General features: G+C 47.7%; 1 protein-coding gene across 1 annotated transcript; it reads left to right on the forward strand.

The window, feature by feature from the left end:
- Nucleotides 1-8,135: 8,135 nt before the first annotated feature.
- SOWAHA (sosondowah ankyrin repeat domain family member A) lies at nt 8,136-11,443 on the forward strand. Its single transcript, XM_050905375.1, has one exon. It carries the CDS (start codon nt 8,145-8,147, stop codon nt 9,471-9,473), a length of 1,329 nt encoding a protein of 442 aa, XP_050761332.1. The 5' UTR covers nt 8,136-8,144; the 3' UTR covers nt 9,474-11,443.
- Nucleotides 11,444-21,033: the final 9,590 nt, after the last annotated feature.

Here is a 21,033-nt window from a genome sequence, read left to right on the forward strand (position 1 = left end):
GCAGTGCCTCTGCACTGAAGTGCCCCTGTCACACACGGGAGTTACACCAAAGTTGCAGCCACAGTGTGGGTTTCAGGCGGGATGCCGGCAGCTCGTGGCCATTACGCTGCCTGTGTTCACGGTAAGTTAAAGTACGCAACAGAGGACTGTCGAGTCTGTCTTCATCATTCCTTCCCACATAAAGCACAAAGCCAACCCCATCACCAGCACCCTCAGTCTTTGTAACCCACAAAGACATTAGTATTTTACAAGCTGTTAGCGCAGAGCAAAGTTTCTCTTGCTTTCTGGTGCCCTCTGCTGCAGTGCATCTATCAAGGAACAGCTTACCAGAGCCGCATGTTCTCTCGGTCACGCAGCTGGGTCAACTAGACCAGACCTACACCCCTAATCTGTCTGCTGCCCTGGTTTTGTCTGAGGCTTTCCCCAGTCTTTCTATCAGCCACTGTGTCATCGTCTTTTCTCCTCATCCTCTGTCTTGGAGCAATGCATACTTCCAGTTAGAGAGCTGAGTTTGGGCGAAGAGATCAAATACTTCTCCCTACAACACTGACTCTATGTGGGGAAAGGACTGCTGAGGATCATCCTGAACCCCCCCAAGAAGGGCAAGCCCTCTTGCAACTCACTACACGAGAGCCAGAGAAAAGCCACTGTCTGCGCAAAAGGGCAGCAGTTACGATGCAATTCCTGAGGGCGCAGCAGAAATCCCCCCAGCAGCTTTAGACACACACACTCAGCCCTCCATCTCTCATTGCTGTTGGACACACATCTGCTCAGCTGAGCTGCTCCTCAGATACCCTCCTCAGGGCTGCTTCTCCACTCAGTGCACGCACCAGCTATAGGGAGTGGTAAGGAATCAAGATAACTTTGAGTATGGCCTGAGGCTTGATGCTCTGCTCCCCTCCCCAGGCAGGGCCAGAACGTGCTGTCCCATCTTTGTTGTTGCTGGTGAGGATTGTCCTTCAAGAACCAGTTCGCGGCCTGAACTTCCCTAAATTATGCTCAATATGGAATGCTAATCTCGCTGTACAATATAACCACCTCCCAGGGAATGGACAAGGAAGAGTTTACCTGGAGTGGCTGTGTCCAGCAGACTCTTCCTTGTCTACGCAGGTCCTCCAAGATCACCCGCAGCATAGGCTCCAGCATCCTGCACAAAAGAGGGCCACAAATACAGTCATTACCTAACTATGATACAGCTAAAGCTCCAAGCCCCACCCCAACTACTAGGAAACAGTGAGCAACTGTGCTTAGGCCCTGTTTCCAGTTATTTTTCAAAAGGTTTTCGAGATTTCAACTTTTTGGCAAGATAAGGAAAAGGAAAGATACCCAATATCCCAGTTCCTTTCATTCATCGCCCACAAAAGCACAGTCCCTGGAGTGCCCTAAAGCAGGACAGAAGTATTCAAAGACAACCAAACCTCAGCAACCAAATTAAACCAGAAGTTATGTTTCATTACAATACTCGATGAGCTGCACTCCATATTAACTTCTATCTTCTCCCTTACCCGCTATTTGTGATCTTAACCAAGGTCTCTTGCTCCCACGGCAACATAAATAAATGAGACCACGCTGTGCTGGTGGGCAGCGAGTTGCTGTGTTAGAGCGGGTGTGCAAGATCACGGTACATCTCCACGTCTTTGCTTCTTCCCAAGACTCCTTGGGATCCACCTGCATCGCGCTGCAGGAGCTCTGGGAAGCACTATTCATCCCAGAAGGGGACTGTGCTTCCGTTGGAGAAATAAAACAGGGTATGAAAATTAGATGTAGATAATTGAAGGGAGGGGGCAAGGGTTATCAAACGCAAGTGCTTAGAGGGATCGGAGATTAGGAAGAAGGTTGTATTCTCCCTTTAAGCAATTTCAAGGCATTTTCTGAGAAGGTGTTACCCAAGTGATCTGCTTTTTGAAATGTGATAAATCTAGTGCAGGTCAGAAGAGCTGTTTTTCTGTCCTTCCTGAGTGGACTGCCTGCGACCAACTTAATTCTGCTAATCCATATATTAGTTCTGGCTAAAGATAGGTTGCAAAAATGTTGTATTTCTCTAAAAAGGCCATTGCTGAACACCATCTGTTAATTTATTTTCTTTGGTCACCAAAAATGACAAAAAAAACCCCAACCTTTTTCTTGTCACAGCTACAGCTCTTTGTTAATGCTGCCTTGTGCTAGGGCTGCCAGGGGTACCAAAGCTGGCCTGCTGGTCTTTGGCACGTACAGCCGAGTCTCTCTCCACCCGCAGCGGTGGTATAAGCTTGCTGAACCTTTTATTCATTTATCCCTTGCGAGTGAGATGTTCGTGCAGACCAGACGCTCACTTTGCCAACTTGTTTCTTTGGCCGATTCCCAGAGGTTCTCAATTTCCTCCTGGGTCCTTCAGCAAAAACAGGGAAGCTAAAATCTGGTATTTCTGGTATACAGATGCAAGTAGAATAGTTTATATAGAAGCAGAGTTAACTTTCCAGGCCTTCTTTATATATCACAAAGAAGCAAAAAAAACCAGATAAAAAAGTTACTTTTTTTTTTATTATTATTTTACAGGCAAGCTTGGGAGTCCTGATTTAAGACAATGTAAAACTCTTGCTTAACACTCGCTTAAATGCCATTATGCCAGGTACTTTTGGAGAAGTGATTGACTTAGATTCATTCAGAGCTCTTTTCCCTGCCAATAAAGTGCAGAATGTAAGAACACAAGGCTCGCAAAAGCTGATTCTCAGACAGCTACTGGTTTCTGTAATCTGCAGGTCAGACGCAAAGATTCATGGCATAAAGGAAATTCTGCAACAGATCAAGGGACAACGCTGCTGTCGCCTGGCACTCTGATTGAGCTGTGCTGCTGAGACCTCCTGCAGCTCGAGTCCTCTCTCCCGTTGTCCCTCAGCACTGCCACCAGCATGGGGCAGATCTCTGTGACAGGAGAGCACTGTGTAAAAGCTCGCAGTTATTTTTAAACACCTTGTTATTTCAAAAAGCACACTATTTCTAATGCCAATTCAAGAGAAACCCTGCTAATTTCAAAAGCTTCAGATGCATAAAAACTGCTTCAAGGGAAGAAAATTGGTTTTGGTGGCTCCTTTAGCTGCTAAGGTATCAGTTGTTATGCAAATTATTCCTAATGGCTCAGGAATTAAACTTATATTACAGTGCTGGATGCTCCCGCAAGGATTTTAAACTCTGTGGAATATTCGTACCTGCTAAATGCACAGTAAATTTAGGATGAGCTGTGAATTTTGTACAGGTAAAGAGCTGGGGCAGAGAATACAAAGGACTGGAGAGGCACAAATGTGTCCCTGGAACCTCTTTGTCCTGGGGAGAGGAAGGAAAATGCCCCTCGCTGCATGGATGGTGGCATTGCAGTAGCACAGTTCTGATGGCGGGGAGATCAGCAGGAGCTGCTTTACTTTTTCAGGTTGTGACCCTAGGTACAGGCAGTGAAAGTGGAGAGAAATAAATGCGATCACAGCCCCTTTTACTTCAGACGCAGCCACAGTGAGCAAGTGATCATCCTACCTGCCACGTGAATACAGCAGCAAGACCAAGGCCTTTTGAAGATGGCTCCGTCTTTCAGGGCTGGGTAGAATTCTTGATCTTCAAATCCAGGCGGTGCAGACAAACAGAACTCCTTCACATTTTTCAACACAGGCCAGAGGAAGCAGCTTATCGGAAACTATTCATTTCTCGCAGTGTGTCCTCCTGGGGATTATTAGAAATCAAATGGTTTCATAGCTACTTTTTTAGCAGCACTACCACCAAGCACCTTATTAAACTTTCATTGGTTGTACTGACAATATAAGGGACTTATCAGGCGTTTCTACAGAAGTGCTATCCTTCTAAGCTGAAAGTCAATAGGAGCTGTAGGTCCATTTCCCCTATGCACACTGAGTGGTCCCAGTGAATGTAAGTGGGATGGGCTGGAAACAGACCCCAATTTCCCTGCCTCCTAATGTTAAAGGGCAGTATTACCACACTGTACCTCATGCCAGGTTTGCATTATCCTGTTAGAATCCCATCAAGTTCACGGGCACCATCTGAAAACCAGAGGATGTTTGGGATGGGTCCTTGCATCATCTGTGTGGAACAAGCAGTATTTAATAAATACAGACTCTGAGATACATGGAAAACTGCATTTGAATGGTCGCTGTTGAGAAACATCATCCAAACCGATTACTGAGGCCCTTGAGTTACAGCTGAACCTTGCTCATTTACGAGAAAATGCCTTTTATCTGCAAATAATCTTCCCCCCCTCTCCCTGCCCCTTCACAGACTTTTGCTCAATTGTTTATCTATGGAAGGTTACTGCATTTCTCCATGGAACAAAGGAAGAGCTATTTTCCTTCACAATGCGTGCTCTTTGTTTCACATGAAAATATCAACAAGGAAAGTGGAAAATCATGGGCTTTGTCATCCTATTTATTCTGGGAACCCTGATTTCATTTCAGAGGAAAATAAGTTTTGCTTGAGGTACAAATCCCATCCGTAGTCAATAGCACCTAAGCTTCACCTTTCTGCAAAGCAGCAGCATCCTGTCTGACTGAGACTATCCCCCACGTTGCTTTTTTCTTCCTCCGTTGCTTCCAACCTGGCACCTCACCTTCCCTGTGGCTCTGAGAATATTGTGCGGGAAGGAGCAGGACCTGGGATACCATCTCCTTCAGTTTTGAAGTGTCAGTAGAAACTTCTTTGCTCTGACTAGACGCTGTGCTTGATCTGCCACTTTATTTCCTGGTTTGTGTGGTGTGAGTAATTACAGTCATATAACCTTTACCTTCCTCCCCTGAGGGGGTGGGAAAAGGCCCCAGGCTCTCTATGCAGGTTACTACACTGTAATATTCATAGTTTGAAAGTTTGTGAAACTTCTTCATGGGAAAAGTAACTCTCCTCAGTCACACAGTTATAAATAGAGGCCAGCTCTCTACAGCTGATGACGTAGAACTAGCAAACGGCAATATTTGTGTTTAAAAAAGTAGTAGTAAAATAATTTAATCATGGGTTTCTGTACATTGTTTTTGTCCCAGCCAGTAAATTAAAAATATCAAGACAGTTGGCTTGAAATCTCCTACGAAGCAGCCCACAGTATTCTGTAAATAGCCCCACAAAAAATACTTGCTTTATAGGTTTTTGGTGACACAGAAAAAGAGGCAAAACTTCTCATGCTTTTTAAGGCTGGAAATTTCACATGACTGATGAGCATAACACCCATAATGCTCCAGGCTTTTATGATCTATATTAATAAAATTCATTCGGACAGCTTAATTTGTGCTGCACAATCTGATCAGAATATGACCAGCGCTCAGTAAACTAAGAGGAGCTCACTGGAATCGGGCCCCTTGGTACTTGGCACTCAGCCTGAAAGGTGGGCAACCGAAAGGCATCAACAGATAAAGGGAAAGGTTGGCAAGCAGGATGCGGTCCTGGAAATGGTCTGGATGCTGTGGTCTGGAAATGGTACAGAGCATTAGCCAGAAGTGTTGTTTCCTTCTTAATTACAGAAAGTATAGGACTAACCTAACACTCCTTGACAGAGAGTGAAAAGGAGCACAACCACACGGCACGGGTTGCCCACAAAGGATGAAGCAAGCACACGTGGGACAGGCGGTTGGATGCATCACTGGAAAATTACCTGGGGAAAGAGCTCCTTGCGTCAGGGCAGTTAAACGAGAGCAACCAGTTCACACTTGGCATGGCACGAGGCGTGCTTGTAGACATCCTCTCTCCTCTTCTATGACCTCCTGGGGATGTGTCCTTCTGCTCTGCGGCCATGAGGAATGCCAGGACCTGCAGTGGGGAACAGTCTCAGTAACACCCCTCCTTCGGGACCTCGACCCAACGCAAGCCCCCGGAGAAGTGATGGGACCTCGGCGACCCAGGGGTTGCCCCTTGGGTGCTGAGCAGGGAGGTTTTCTGGGGGCCTGGTGCATGGAGACCCCTCTGCAGGAGAGGTGCCGGGCTGGAGACAAAACGGGTGGGATCTGGCGGCACCCTCGTGGGTCTCAAAGGATACACGGGTGCAGGGGGCTGATGCCTGTGCAGGCAGGGACGGAGCGCAGCGCCTCTCTGCGAGCACCCACAGAAACACCCTCAGCGTAGCAGTGAGCCCAAGGACACACCCTGCCGTGTGTGAACCAATTCAAGCGGTAGGAACAACTTCTCCCTTAACATTTGTAACAGAAGAAAATGTTTTTTAAAAGAGCCTATTCTTCTGAATCATTTTCCCGCCTCCTCTCACTCATTTGCAGATACGAACTATAATCCTAGGGTATAGTTGAAAGTTTGCAATGCAAAAATCACGGACTGCTGAGATTTTCTTATGCCTGCAATGGATTCTAGTAAGAAAAAGAAATCAACAGTGAAAGCAAGGCATAGCAATTAATGTTTGGATGCATGCTCGTTATTAGCTCTCTACAGTAGGCCAGGCAGAACTGTGGCGATGCCATAAGCTAGAAAGCATTGCTAATACAGTAGAACACTAGGCACAAGCGGCTGCCTCAGCAGAGGGCGAGGTTGCTGTGTATGCCATGTAAAAAGGCAGTAATAAGAGGTGTGCGATTCACGTAGAAATACTGAATTGCTACAAGCAGCATGAAGATTACACACTATTATGTGAAAGAACATTAGAGCAGCAAAATGATTTTGAGGAACTGGCTCAGCGCCAGCTTGTTAGCAAGAGATAAAATAGCTTCTCAGAGATTTGCACAAAGATGGAGAGAGAGAAGGGGGAAGACTGCCAAAGGAAGACTCTGAGCAATCTGTGGGAAGAGGCTCTTCCACCACCGGTAAAAGGTATGAAGAGGCAGAAGGGAGGTCAGCATCAACGAGAAGGGAGAGAGATGCACTGCATGGGGATTGACGCACCTCAAATTGCCTTCAAAATGGAGACTTTGGCACAGGCTGATACTCCATTTTATTCAAGTTCTAAGACAGTGAAAACAAAAACGAGTCTATTTTCTGTTTTCTTATCCATCCTTGTACAGACAGTTACTTTTATCTGTCTTCATACCGCACTGACTGTTCATTCTGTGTTCAGTCTCTCTTGCTATTTTCCTAGACAAACTGTTCAGTCATTCAGGAATCAATTTAGTGATCTCAATTGCAACACTTAGCGGAGGAGAAAACAAGTTTGCAGGCTGAACGTCATCCCTCCAGGAGGTCTTCAGTCCTACTCCTTCGCCTGGGGAAAGGCATTTGTCTGGGATTTTTTCTCCCCTGTAGAATAGAGAACAATAATAATGTTAAATGCCTAAGCAGAAGTAATTGATATGCCAGCAGTGACAGCTTCTCTCTTTATAAAAAGAGCTCTCCTCCAGGTGTACATGAATAGATGCAGGCATGTTGTAAAAATTTCATCATTTATATAGATACACATATACACATATGTACATTGTAGATGCAATATAAACACATATAGAGAATAAGTATGATTATATATATAGTATCACATAGAGCTGAATATATTTCAAAAGACTGACCCATCCACCTATCTTCTGACTTATTTTGAGGCACGAGCCTCTAACCCAGAAGAATAGCAGCTCCCGCAGAACACCAAAGGCTTCTCAGAGAACGGAGACCTGACTTTGCAGAGTGATTGCTACCTAAAGCTGCACCACTTATTTGCTGTTGAAACAACAAAAATAAATCGTTTTAGGAAGTTGGAAGAGGAGTAAACCAATGAAGCGTTTGCCCCTGCCTGAGGAGTCTCCGAAGAGCTGATATACTCCTGACCTCACCGACACGCGTCTCCTCAGTTCCCTGAGGGAGACATTACCGCAGCAAGAGAAACGGGACCGGCTCGGGCCGCTGCCCTCCCGCCTCCCCGCCCGGCCCCTCACCGGCTCCGGGGCCCGCGCGGCCCGGGGCCGGGCGGCTTCCCCCTCAGCGCCGCCCCGCGGGAGGAGACAGGCGCCGGTGCCGCTCCGCTCCCTCAGCGGGAGGCGGTGGCGCGGGCAAGGCGGGGCGGGGCGGCCCGATCACCTCAGCGGGAGCGGCCGCGGGGGACGCGCTCGCCGCCGCCGCCGCAGGTGCCTTCTGCCTGCAAATCCCGGCGAGCCCCTGAGGGCGGGCGGGCTGCCGGGCTCCCTCCGCCGCGGGAAGTCGGCGGGCGCGGCGGCGGCGGCGGCGGCGGCGGCGGCGGCTCCACCACCTGTGGCGGCGGGATGGCGGAGCTCGACATCAGCCCGGCGGCCGTGCTGGGCTTCCTGCGGGAGCGCGGCGGGCGGGTGCGCAACGCCGAGCTGGTGAGCACCTTCCGGCCGCTGATGGAGGCCGGCGGGGACGCGGCGGAGAGGGCGGAGCGGCGGGAGCGGTTCAAGGCGGCGGTGAACGCCGTGGCGGTGGTGAAGGAGCGCGACGGAGCCAAGTTCGTCGTCCTGCGGCGGGAGCTGCGCCCCGCCCCGCCGCCGGGGGGAGCGCTGGCGCCGGGGGGCGATGGCGGCGACCCCGGCCCCGGCGGGCGGCTCTCGCCGGCGCCCCCCGAGGAGCTGCCGTGGCCGCGGGCCGTCTCCGAGCTGCGGGGACTCTTCCAGGGCGGCGACGGTGGGGTGCCCCTGCCTGCCGGCGTAGGGGGGTCCCGGCGGGAGCCGCTCCCCAAGCCCTGCATGCTGCCGGTGCGCTGCGTGCCGCCTCCCGCCGCTGCCCCGGGGCCGCCTGAGGAGCCGGGGTCCCCCTTGTCACCCCCGCCGCTGGAGGAGGAGGTCGGGTCCCGCTCGCCCGGCCTGCGGCGAGGGCCCAAGAACCATCGGGCCAGTGAGGAGACGGCGGCGGTGCCCCTGGAGGAGGCCGAGCACCAGTGGCTGGTGATGGCGGCCGGCGGGCAGTGGACCCAGCAGCTCCATGGGCTGCTGCTGGGTGACGCCAGCTTGGCGGCCCGGAGGGACTTCATCTCGGGCTTCACCGCCCTGCACTGGGCCGCCAAGAGCGGCAACTGCGACATGGTGACGAATATCATCAGAGCGGCCGAGAAGGGGGGGGCCCGCATCAACGTGGACGCCAGGTCGCACGGCGGCTACACAGCCCTCCACTTGGCCGCCATACATGGCCAGGAGAAGATCATCACCATGCTGGTCTACAGCTACCACGCCAAGACCGACCTGAGGGACTACAGTGGGAAGAAGCCGCACCAGTACTTAAAGGAAGGGGCGTCCTCTGCGGTCAGGCGCTTGCTGGGGGACCCCAGCCTTCCCCACAACATGGAGCCCTCCATGCCCATCAAGAAGACCACGAAGCTTGCGGCTTCAATCTTAAGCTCCACTAGCACTTTCCTGGGGGTCATATCCGATGACATGGCTTTCTACGATCTCACCAAAGGTTTAAGGAAGCCCTCGTCCTTAAACAAGCTCCTGGCTGCCACTACGGGCCCGAGGAGGAAGCCAAAGACCAGAGGGGGCTTCCCTTCGTATTCCTCCCTCTCCGAGGTAACGGAGGAGGAGGAAGAGGAAGTCATCATGAAACGCAGACCCGTTTCTGAGCTGTTCTTTGGCCACTAGCCTCTGCTGCCTTGGGATCGAAATTGTTTAATAATGTGACCGGGGTCTCAATTTTCTCTCGCGGAAGCAGCTTGGATTTCTTCTCTCCGTGTCTGTCTTTTTGGATGTTTAACTAAATCAGTGATAGGGTCTGGCTCCACAGGCCACTGGATGAAACCCAGCTCACAGACACCTGTGGAAAGGGAGCTGCCCAGCGACTGTTATAAACGCTGTATGTACCGTCGTGCTGATGTATCGGTGGAGACCGCAAACTTCATACTTAATGGCTGAAAAACTAAAACAACCTCTGTGTGTGTAGACAGGTTAAAATGCTTAAGGTACAGCCTTCTTGATCTGCGTTCCTTGGCTGGAGAGCAAAAGTAAGGTAAAGAATTGCATATTCTACACTGTGAACAGCAAGCTGGTAGCTGGCTACTTTAACATGGCTTGTTATATAGCAGGCTTAAATTATTAGAGGAAAGATGCATAGTTTTCTATGATGTTTCTGATTATTTTGGTAACAGAAGAGGAATATTTCTATTTAAAAAAATTGTGTACTTTTTCAAAACAAAGTTTCTATCAGAAATACTAACATAACAATCTCAATTGTTGCCTAATGCATTTTATTAGATGAACAACTTTAAAAAAAATGAAAAACTGACCCTCAGCACTCAAGTTACCATGACCTGTCTACCTCAGTTTGAAAGCTAGGTTAGCATTTAAAATTTTTTTTTCTCTTCCTGAAAGACTTTTTGACCGGGTGGGACTAACGACATGTCTTGATGATACTGTGAACATTTAAACTTCACTGTAGTTCAGTCACTTAATCTGAATAAAACCTTCATTGATAGTTGATAGTGAAAAACTGAACTGAAAAACTGGGAATCGGATCCTGCAGAGTTTCTGAGTCACCAACTGGAAACAAAGTTAGGCTTGTATGTCTGATTCTTTTTATTTAAAACTCAGCCTTTGATTTTGACCTATTTACAATAATTATTTATAAAAATTGGGCTTTATGTTATATTGGGTGTTTCATGATGGAATGTCTGCATGACCTCTTAAAGCAATGTTTATCTCAACAGCATGAATCATTGACTTAAAACTAACTCTTCTTCTTCTTTTATATTATAAACATAATTGTTCTATATATAGAACTACACGTAGCTCCAAAAAGCATGCTAACTGCAGGTTAAGTAATACATTTGCAGCAAGATTATTATTTTTTTAATTACTATTTTGTTAAAGTTAACGTGAAGAGGCAGAGCTAAGAACAGAAACTGTCTGACTCCTGGGGCCAGTCTGCTAAACCATCACGTTTTCTCTAAAAATGTAACTAAAAAACCTGTATAATTTAGAGGTGACGAAGGTGATGGCAATACTGCACTTGCTCTGCTTTTCAGCCCCATCAGGTGTTTTGGTTTATGTACTGAAACACTTGTTTGCATGCTTTGCCTTTCTTTCCAAGTCAGTGACTTCAGGAATGTTTTTTTTCAGCCTTGAATTAAGCCTAGTACTTCTAATTGACTGTAATTGGCTTCTCCCAAACGCTCGGCAAGGAATGCTGTAGGACTGTGCTGGAGGTGGAGGCACTGCCCTCTTTTACTTTAAAACGTTCTCCCTGCAGTTGGTGACATTCGTTGCGAGAGTGATCGGCGATTGCAAAGGGGTCTGATCTACCTGCTCTTGGAAGAGACTGGATTATTCTGCACCGGTCCACTTCCGTATTGAACTAATTAAGTTGTTAAGCAAACGTTAATGATCAAGCACCTCATGACTTCTATATCTGGAGTAGGGTTTAAAAAAAAATAAAATCCTATTTGCTCTGTAGCTGTTGGTGTGACCATTGACCAGCATGGTCATTTGAAACCTTGATTTGTTCTGCACTGTGTCAGCTTGCAGAGTTCCAGGAAAAAAAAAAGTCTGTTGCTCTGTTTTAAAAAGTCTTTCCAAGTTTACTGACATTAAACACTTTTTTTCTCTGTTTAGTGAAATGACAGAAGCATGTGTGTGCGTTCGTGTTGCATCTGAAGCACTGGCAGGACTGATGCTGCCTGGTAAAAGCGTTCTGTTTCTGTGTGAATTGGAAACACTCTCCAGTGTGACTCGGCCTTATGGGGAAGTTTGTTCATTAGTTACAGCTATATGCTTGATACCTGCTCACATAACATAGCTGAATTTTTAGTGCTAATTCTGAGTAAAACCTACTTGAGTCAGAGGCAAGGTGTTTTCTGTTTAAAAAAACCAACCAACCTGTGAAGCGTGGTTATGACTTCACCATAAGGAAAGTAGGGAGAAGGTTTCGTTGCTCCTATATTGTTGTGTCAAAGGAAAAGCAAGAAGTCACGGCTGAGATAAGACTTCATTGCAACACGTATCATCGAGGAAATTCTGCGCTACTCCTTCCTCGGAGGCATCACAGCGATGAGCTAGTGTGATAGAAAAATGCCCAGCAACAACAACAGAGCCCTCATCCTTACAGCTTTCCCTGGGGAGGTGCTTGGAGGCTTGGCAGGAAGGTTGCAGCACAAAGGTGGGGAGCTCGCAAGGTTGGGTGCTGTGGGTGGGGTGGGCCAGGCTGTGCCAACAAGTTTGTGCAGTGACTCAGCTCATTCCTCCTCCTTGTTGAGCAGATTAAGGAAAAGATAGTATTTAGGCAGGCTGTGATTAGTATACCCAGTGCCATACAACCTCAGGTGCAAACAAATACTGAGAGGTATTGAGAATGCACTGCTGTAATCTTACAAAAATATATATTGCCTTTAGTTTGAAGTAAAACCAGTCCATCGGCCTTTCTGGGTTTTGCTTTCGTATGTTGCTGTTTACACTGTGGAAGGGACACTGTAGGACAATCCTGGGAGTGTTTTCCTGGCAGAGGCTAAGGGTGGGACTGTTTTACAAATCCCTCAGCTTGATAGGTTCTCCTTAATTTCACTCTTTGACTTAATTTCAGCCAAATCTGGCGGAACGCAGTAGGATTTTCACGTGAATGAATGAGAGCTGTGAAGTTTAGCCAGGATGCTTTCACAAGCGACAGAGCCAAGAGGAGGACTGCAGCTCCTGTCAGCGTGCTGGCCCGGGGCAGAGGCTGTGCTGCAGCATGCACCACGGGCCGGGCAAGCAGCCTTTTGAACCTCTGGCCCGGCCCAGAGCTGGGAGCTGCCTTCTGCACCATCAAAGCTGATTGCAGGAATGGATAAAAACAAAAAACCTGAGCCCCCTGGGCTCCACTCCTGCCCTGTGGAGATGGCTTATGTGGTGGGGGAAGGCTGGAGATGGAAGGTGCAGATAAGGCACAGGACCAGCATTTGGGAGCTCGGGGTTGTATTTTGTCTTGGTTACTAGCCTGCCTACTTGCCACGTCTCCATTTTCCTGCTATAAAATGGAGATAATCACCCTGGTCACTTCTTTAAAGCACACAGTTAGTACTGATAATCCAAATAGAAATCAAAATAATTTTTTTAGACCTGTAGGCAGCACGAGCAGCGTCATCCGCAACCTGTGAATGCTGCGTGTTCAGTGGAGCGCCTACGCAAATAAACTGGCTCAGATTTTAGTTTAGCAGCAGCAGAGATCAGCAAAGCTAATGTTTGTCTGACCCTGGCTCAGTCCGCCTCTCTAAAGATAACTCGGTTCGTCCATTCCTCAGCACATTTTGTTCTGAGGAGTATCAGCTCAAAAACCGAAGAGGTTTGCAAACAAGCTTCAAGCTGTGATTCTGTACAAAGGGTCAGACTTCATCCTCCTGGATGCGGCTGTTTGAGCAGCATGAAGCAGTGCGGTTGTGGTCAGGCTCAAATTTTTTGGCTGTCTCCGTTCCCTTGTGAGTGCCACATAGAAACACCTGCTCTACGAAAGCCCTAGGAGACGCTGCTCCTGCACCGCAAAGGAGTCTTTACGAGATTTTGGCTTCATCACAAAACCAAGGTCCAGTGGAAGAATCGCTGAATAACTCCAACAGACCCAACGGGAGTTGCAACCACCAGTTGAAAGTAGAGGAGGCCTTTCAAGACAGTCCCCTAACTCCCCATTGCTCACCCCTTCTCCTCCCGCTCTGCACGTTTCCACCGTGACCTACATTCCTTGGATGCATTTGCTTCCTGATTTGCACATTAATCTGAGTAAAATGGCAACGTGGCAGTTTTTGCTCTTCCCAGTGATTTGTACTAATGTGGGACCCCCCAAATTAAGAGGTTGTTAACAGGGACTTGGCTGGCACGTAGCATGGGCACGAACAGCATGGTGTTTGTTTGTTGCAGGGGGAGAACAGGGACAGAGCAGGATGACACAGATCAAAAGCTCTGCATCATAATGAACATTCATTTTCTATTCCAGTTCCAAGGTTTATTTCACTAATTTATAAGACAAAGCAATTCATTAAGCACATCTAGCCCTTATACTGCGTGTGCAACCCCGAACCGAACCATCCCCAACTGCTGGTCGTTGATCGATGGTGGCTGGTCACCTACTGGCCCTTTTAGGGTGAACTGCCAGAAAAGTCCCATCAGGAGACACTTTCTAATGGTGATGTGGCTGCCTGCAGTAAGAGAGTGTCCTTGCCAAATAACCTAGACTAGTTCAAAAAAAGCATTTAGAGATGGATAAGCTGCTCTCACCAAACTCATTCCACTGATAACACTGTTACACCTGCAAAGATTTCTAAAACAGACCTGCTGTAGAAGCATGCGGTGCAGCCCCCATCGGAAGCAGTCTGGTCCTACTGACTGCTCCTGGAAAGGCACAAAAAAAAAAACCCAAACAAAAAAAAAAAAAAAAAAAAAAAAAAAAGAAAAAAGCCAATTGCACCACAAAGCATTTTTGGGTAAATTTGTATCAACAAACACTTCTGGTAGAAATGCAGATTATACAAGGGAAGGACTGTTTCTCTTTGTAGAACTCAAACCATTCCTCAAGTGGAATAAAGCATACCAGCAAAACAGATTTTCTGGCCAATCTGAGTATATCTACCCAGCACAGGGGCTGGGACAGGATTTACCCCAGCAGCTCTGCCAGTAACACCCCCTAAGCTAGCCCAAGCCTTGGTGACTTCTCTGAAAACACAGGATGTGCAGCCAGAGCTGCACCCAACCGCTTATCTCCCCAGTCCCCACCTCACGTCTCGCCACACACCCGTCATTTTACATAGTCTCTTCATCCTGTTTGAATTGGCCGCCACAGTATCTTTCCTTTTGCTAGCTGACTTGAGACAGCCACAGCCAAGAGTTTGCGCGTTGCTTTATCAGGCTTGAAAAAACCCCCACAGATTCAAAGGGCCTGTGGTGGTGATAACGCCGCGCTCAAACCCTGCCCACGATGTTGCATTGTGTGCTGAAAGCTGCTCGTTTGTGTCGCAATCCTCAGCAGGTCCGGCAAGTCAAGGCGCTGCGTGGACCAGCACCACCACGGCCAGGCTGGGAAAGCTCCAGCCTCGCTACAGCCACTGTCTGCAGGCAAAGCTGCGCTGCCTCTGTCCATCCAGGGTTTGCTCGGCAGTCGCACAGCGTTGCAAATCTGAATCCTTTCAGCTCAGGGTTGTTTTTTAATTATTACTGTGATGAAAAAAAGCTCTGATCTTAAAACAATAATCTGCCCCTGAAGATCCATACTGTTAATATTAGCACAACTTTAGTACGTCTTCTTCCCCTTCTGTGAAGAAAAAACTATGGATGTGCACAACAAAAATGATGCTGGCAGTGCTCAGCTTTCCCTTCCTCAGTAGGACTTCTGCTCTGTGTTTGCCCCAGGTACAACGTTACTCTTTTTCTTCATCTGAGAGCACAAGTTTCCAGCCAAAGCCAAACCACCATTTCCCAAGAGGAACTCCTTTCCTTCTGTTTCCTTCCTCCACCTCCATCCCCATCACCTTGAGACTCTCCAGACAAGGTAAGAGACCCCAGCTGAGAAGCGCAGCAAGCACTGTGGGCTCACTGCTGACATGAACCAAATAACCTTCATTTTCACTGAATAAAACACGACGCCCAAATGCACAAACCCTGGACACAAGGTCGCAGTATCGGGGTGCCAGGCCCTCCCCAGCATGCCTGCAGGCACCTTGGTTGTCCTCACCCACTGCCAAAAGCATCCTGATACTGGGGTGCTCCAGGGAGCCGGGGGGCTTCTGCATCCCTGACTGCCAGAAATGCTCTTGCAGAGACTGCAGTCCATGAGCTTTTGCCCCATAAATAGCATTTTTAAAGAGTGTGCAGATGTGGAGGGGAACAGATGGAAAACACACTCCATGGCAGAGAAATACCGAGATGTTTAGGCTCCCGCGGGGCTCAGATGGAGCACGGCGGTGGTAATGTGTCACCCGTGCACGGTGCAGTGTGCTGTCATTCTCTCTGTAAAAGGCAGCACTGCTGGCTGATCTATATCCCACGTGAAGCAGATGGTCTTGGCTCGGCCACACCGGTGAGATTCACCGATACGGTCACAACGACACACTGCAGTGGTACCAACAGACTTTCTCACCGTGTTTTTTGTGTTGTATTTTCTTCCACCACTCTCCTGCCGTAGTTTCCCCCTTTGCAGCAGAGCACAACAGCTCCACTCCGGGCTTGCGTCAGCTCAGGGCCGGACCAGCTCGCTCCTCTCCAAGCAGCCGTCTGTCCGTCCACCTCTGCACTCTGTTACAGACTTTTGCCCATCAGTGAGAATTGCTCAGACCTCTTTTTCTCCTACCGCCAGCTCGTGCTTCCCGCTGTGACATTGGGTGACACTGACCTCGTGCTCAGGAGGGAGCAGCTGGACCCCAGAAAGGGGTGCTGGAGCCACCAGCCATCCCATCAGGAGCTGTCACGGGGCAGGGATCTCAAGAGGGATTGTTTCACAAGTGGTTCCTTCTTGAGGTAGTTCGGGATGTTCTTGTTCTTACCTCATGGGCTGAAGGCCATTAGAAAGACCTCTGGCTGTTTATGCACATTTTTAGAAGTGTCTCATTCTCTAAATCAAGACTATCAGTTCAGCCGATATTTTCTCTCCATGGATTTATCTATGAGCTGACTCAGCTTCAAGGCTCATGTGACATTTTAGAGTCTCTCTGATAACCTTTAATGCCTCTTTTTGTTTAGCAGTGAAATTCATGTGCTGCTTCTTGAGTGCATTTTGTGAAACCCAGAGGCTGCATGATTCCTACAGCCTGATTATTCTTTAATGTATACGTGGGCTCCCTTCAGGCGTAGAAGATTAGCTTTGCAATGCTGCTCTGAGTTTATTTTTTAAATTTGATTCAGATGGTTGCCATGAATTCCCAAAGCAGAGAGAACATCCTTCTACTTATTAAATGCAGCTCTCACAAACACCAAATAGATCTTTTGCAGAGTACATTTACATTAACCCCTGCACCCCTCCATTCCTTAATTAGCTCCACATGCAAAAGTCCCACAGCATAACACCCCAGTGAAGAAAATGAGGCTGGAGTTAAAAAAAAAAAAAAAAAACAAAATCAAAATCCTTCCATTTACTGCCTGAGAGGCTGAAACAGCAGCTCCTGATCCAGCAGTGACTCCCACACATTGCAGTGGGTGTTAAATCAAATTCTAAATGAGCTGCTATGTCTAAAATCCCTGCAGTTGCTGCCAAGACACTGTCAGATGGGCATGATGCACTGTCTGCTTCCACTGACCACTTGCTCTACCCCACACCTCTAACGCTTGCTCATCTCTCTGGCTCCAGGCAATACAAGGTATCTTTTTATCCTGAAATCAGGCCCACCTGCTTTTGCTTAGCAGAACATAAGCTACTGCAGTTTCTTCCCCCACACTGCTTGTGCGTGGATGGCCAAATGAGTTACAAAGATCGTTCCTGGAATCCCACCAGCCTCCCCGCAGCCGGCACCCCACGGGGGAGATCTAGGCTCTTGCATTTTTCCTGTTTCACCTTCTTCCTTCTCCTCAGCGCTATTATTTTGCATTCTCCTGGATGTAGCTGTAATTAATTCGTACAGACAGCTCACCGCAGGTCTCCGATAGCAGTCCTCTCGTGGTGGTGGGGTCGCGTTACCTTCTACTTGGGGTGTTAAGAAAGTATTAGGCTTGCAGGCTGCAACAGGAGACTCCCAAGCGTTCCGCTGCCTGCGGCTGGGCAGCAGCGGGGATTTCCTACCTGCTTTCCCCAGAGGGTCAGGTAGCAGGGAGCTCCTTCATTCCTTACATTCCCCTAACACACACACACACCTGACTTTGTTTGCCTAAGAAGTAGCTCAGCAGGTCTCAGCACTGGTGAACTGCCAAGGCCCTGAAGCCCCTGGAAGCCAACAGCTTTCCAAGGCTCTGGGCAGCGGTTGGAAGAGTATCAACTCAGTATCATTGCTGGAGAAGTCACAAATGGAAGGCTGGTGAGTAGTGGTATTAATAGTAATAACGCACAAGCACTGCACAGGGTTTAATTTCCATAATCCTTACCTTTACAAGACTTGCTTCCCTAAGAAGACCACCAGTTACTGCTATTTACAGCTCAGGTGTTAAATTTGTCTTCTGCCTGTATAGAGTCAGAAAAAACTGCCTGGAGCAGTGTGGGATCGCAGTGTGGGATCACAGTGTTGTAAAAAGAAGGCGCTCTGCATTTCTGGCCATCTTGGCTTCTGCGCTCCAAGAGGGAGGAAAGGAAGGCGGAAGAAACAGGGGGAACTGGGTGAACTCAACAGCAGCGGTGCCGGCCGAGGCCAGGGTTGGCTGCCGCTGTGCCGCAGTGATGGCAGATGCATGCAGGTACTTGGGGTTTTGTTCTCCCTGTTGCTGCAGGAAGCTGTGGAAGGAGGCACCACGGCTGGAGAAGGGAGAGCCTGGGAAGGCTGTAGAAAATCTGTCTGTTTATAGAGCTCTTCAGGCAGCTTAGGCTGGAATATGAAGTCTTCTCATGTTATTCCCCAGAATAAAGTTAAGGGACTATCGGCTAAACTGCATGACTTGAAGTTGGGACAAAGCTGCCACATAAGCCATGGTTATTGGTATGGGGATGTAATTAGTTCTTTAAATACTAAACCTTCAGAAAAAGGCAACCCCTCTTTTTTTCCCAAATAGGATTCAAAAGCAGGTGCTTAAACCATTTCTTGACTTCAGTCTGTACTTCTAAAGACGACAGCTGACTGGAGAGGGACGCTTACCGTATGTAAAACTGGCTGAGCTGCAGGATGATTCAAGGTCTCGCTCACTGGGACAGAGTCCTGCAAGCCCCACAAACAAGCTCAGTTTGCAAGCACTACTTAGGAGAAAGATTTTTAAGCGAATAATGTAAACTGACGTGAAGACAAGATCATCATGCGGAGGATGCGGACACCACCTGCCTGATGCGGTCCTCTCCCAGCAGCTACGAAGTAAAGAGCATTGGCCTCTCTAGAGGGAGTTCTTGGCCAGCACATGCCCCCTCAGTGCCACTCCATGCTGCTCAAAGGAGATGCAAGCCCCTCTCTAAGAACAGAGCGTCTCTTTCTCCTGCAGGTAATGGCTGCAATTTTGAGCAACTGGAGAGTCTTTCACCAGTCTCAGAGGTACCCAGGGCTGCTCCTCACCATTCATCTGGGATCAGATCAAATCATTATTTGCACTTTCACATCAGACTGTGATTTTAAAAGCCCACATCTCAGTATGTAGGTGTGCCAGGAATGCTGCACATGACTTAGGCCCAGTGTGAACTACCACCATTACCTTGGGCTTGGCCACTGGTAATAAATCGATAACAAATGATCAGTATCAAAATCGAGACCCACCTGACGATCCAGACCTGCTGGTGCTTTGGAAAGGGGGTTTCTGCTTGCCAGCAAAGAGGTTCCGATGTCATTGCTGTATCCATTTTTCACTTTGCCTGAAATTCATAGTTCTAACAAAGTAACAAGGAGCCCAGATATGTGACTTTTTGGAAAATAGACTAAGAGTTATTTCTAATTGTTGCTCTTTGAAGCATACCTGTGAATGCCAGTGTGGTAGGAGCAGCAATCGTCTTCCCCATGACACAAAAGACCAAAAAGATAAAAGAAACTAAACAGTGCAGACCCATTCTTTCCTTTAAAGGCAAGCATTAGCTTCACTTATCAAACATTTATTTCCAACCAGGTGGATTTTCCTCAACTAGGAATAATAATAGAGTGCACCTTCAAGTCAGGCTTCTCAAATAATACAAACAGCTCATATTTTTTAAATTCTCCATTGATTCCATTAGCATCACTTCTATTATTTTAAAGACCATTTTCAAAAGGCAGCCTTCAGATTTACATATTAAAAGCCTGTATTTATGGCCTTTTGAGAACCACTGAGCAGATCCACTCACAGGTTCTACTGTGTCTGGCCATTTTTCCCCACGTATTAAGGCAATAACCACAGTACACACGGCAGCTTGGTCACTGCACTCCTGGAGTCACTTGTGCCCAGTGAAACAGTGTTTTCAGCATTAAGCGCAATCTATTTTGCTCAGATCACTGGAACAAAATGTTAATGTTCACAAAACTACTCTTTGCTATATACCATCCACTTGCACACTTTATTGCAAATATATTTACTGATACTTGGTACACATCATAAAGCTGACTTCTGACGCCAAGTCTTCGCAGCCTTACTGAGGGTACTATGTTGTTTCTCTTGAAATGTGAGCAGGGCTATAGATACGAGTACTTCTGCGTACACATGCAAACTTAGAACAGAACAGTGCTTCTTTGTTGGAGTCTGGACAGCACCTGATGATACACTCATTTATTCTGAAGACAAATACAGAGCAGCTGACAACCTCGGAGTCTGGCAAGCTATTTGTGCTTTATTGCACTGTCGTGTAACCCGCAGGCCACTTCTCAATTTGCTCATGGGCAAGTGCAGCACACTGTACCCTCTTTGGTGCCGTCTTTCAGCAGGCAGGAGCGTTGGCAAGTTATCCTTAACAAACATCGCTCACGCAGAACGCATACTGTGGTCTCCTTTTTGTACACTGTCATTTCTTGATCAGTTCATTCATGTTGCCCAGTGGGTAAACTCAGATGAAGAATGTGATCTGAGGTAAAACGAACCCAAACCATCAATTTAAACCTATGTCAATTCCCCATCCTAGGTGGTTGTGTGTTTATTGAAAGCTCAAGCAATCCCAAAGGAGAAGATGCCTCAGGAACAGGACAGCTTCTGTCAGTGGTGATGATACTTACTGTAGTCAGGACACACACCACTAGTAAAACATTTCTTGGTGAAGCCTAACATCATGGAACAATGAACATCTATTTTGCCTGTGGAAGAAACCTGAGTTCGATTAGTAGCCGTCTTATTCATGGTCTAGGTATGTAGCTCAGACAGAATATTCCTCTCACTGAATACTTAAACAAACAAAACACACTCAGATTTTAAATACAGCAACATCACTGGTTTGACTCAACACACAACATTAGTTTAAAAGATTTTTGCCAAGGGATTTATATAAAGCCTCATTGAAACTGAATAATTTCCTCCACTTGTCCCACCTACCTCGCCCTGCAGCAGAGCTTCCCCCCCACGTTCAGCACTTCTCACGCACGCCGACAATTGAGAACTACCTAAAAACAGACCCTTGAAGGTGCCGCTTGAAAAATAAACCCTTCGAAAGCATAGCAAGGACTTTGCAAATGACTGTGCA

This window comes from Gymnogyps californianus, chromosome 14 (genome assembly GCF_018139145.2).
Source record: "Gymnogyps californianus isolate 813 chromosome 14, ASM1813914v2, whole genome shotgun sequence".
NCBI classification, from domain to species: domain Eukaryota; kingdom Metazoa; phylum Chordata; class Aves; order Accipitriformes; family Cathartidae; genus Gymnogyps; species Gymnogyps californianus.

What these genes read in the sequence shown, in the direction of transcription:
- SOWAHA (XM_050905375.1), top strand. Translation starts at nt 8,145, where the DNA reads ATGGCGGAGCTCGACATCAGCCCGGCGGCCGTGCTGGGCTTCCTGCGG.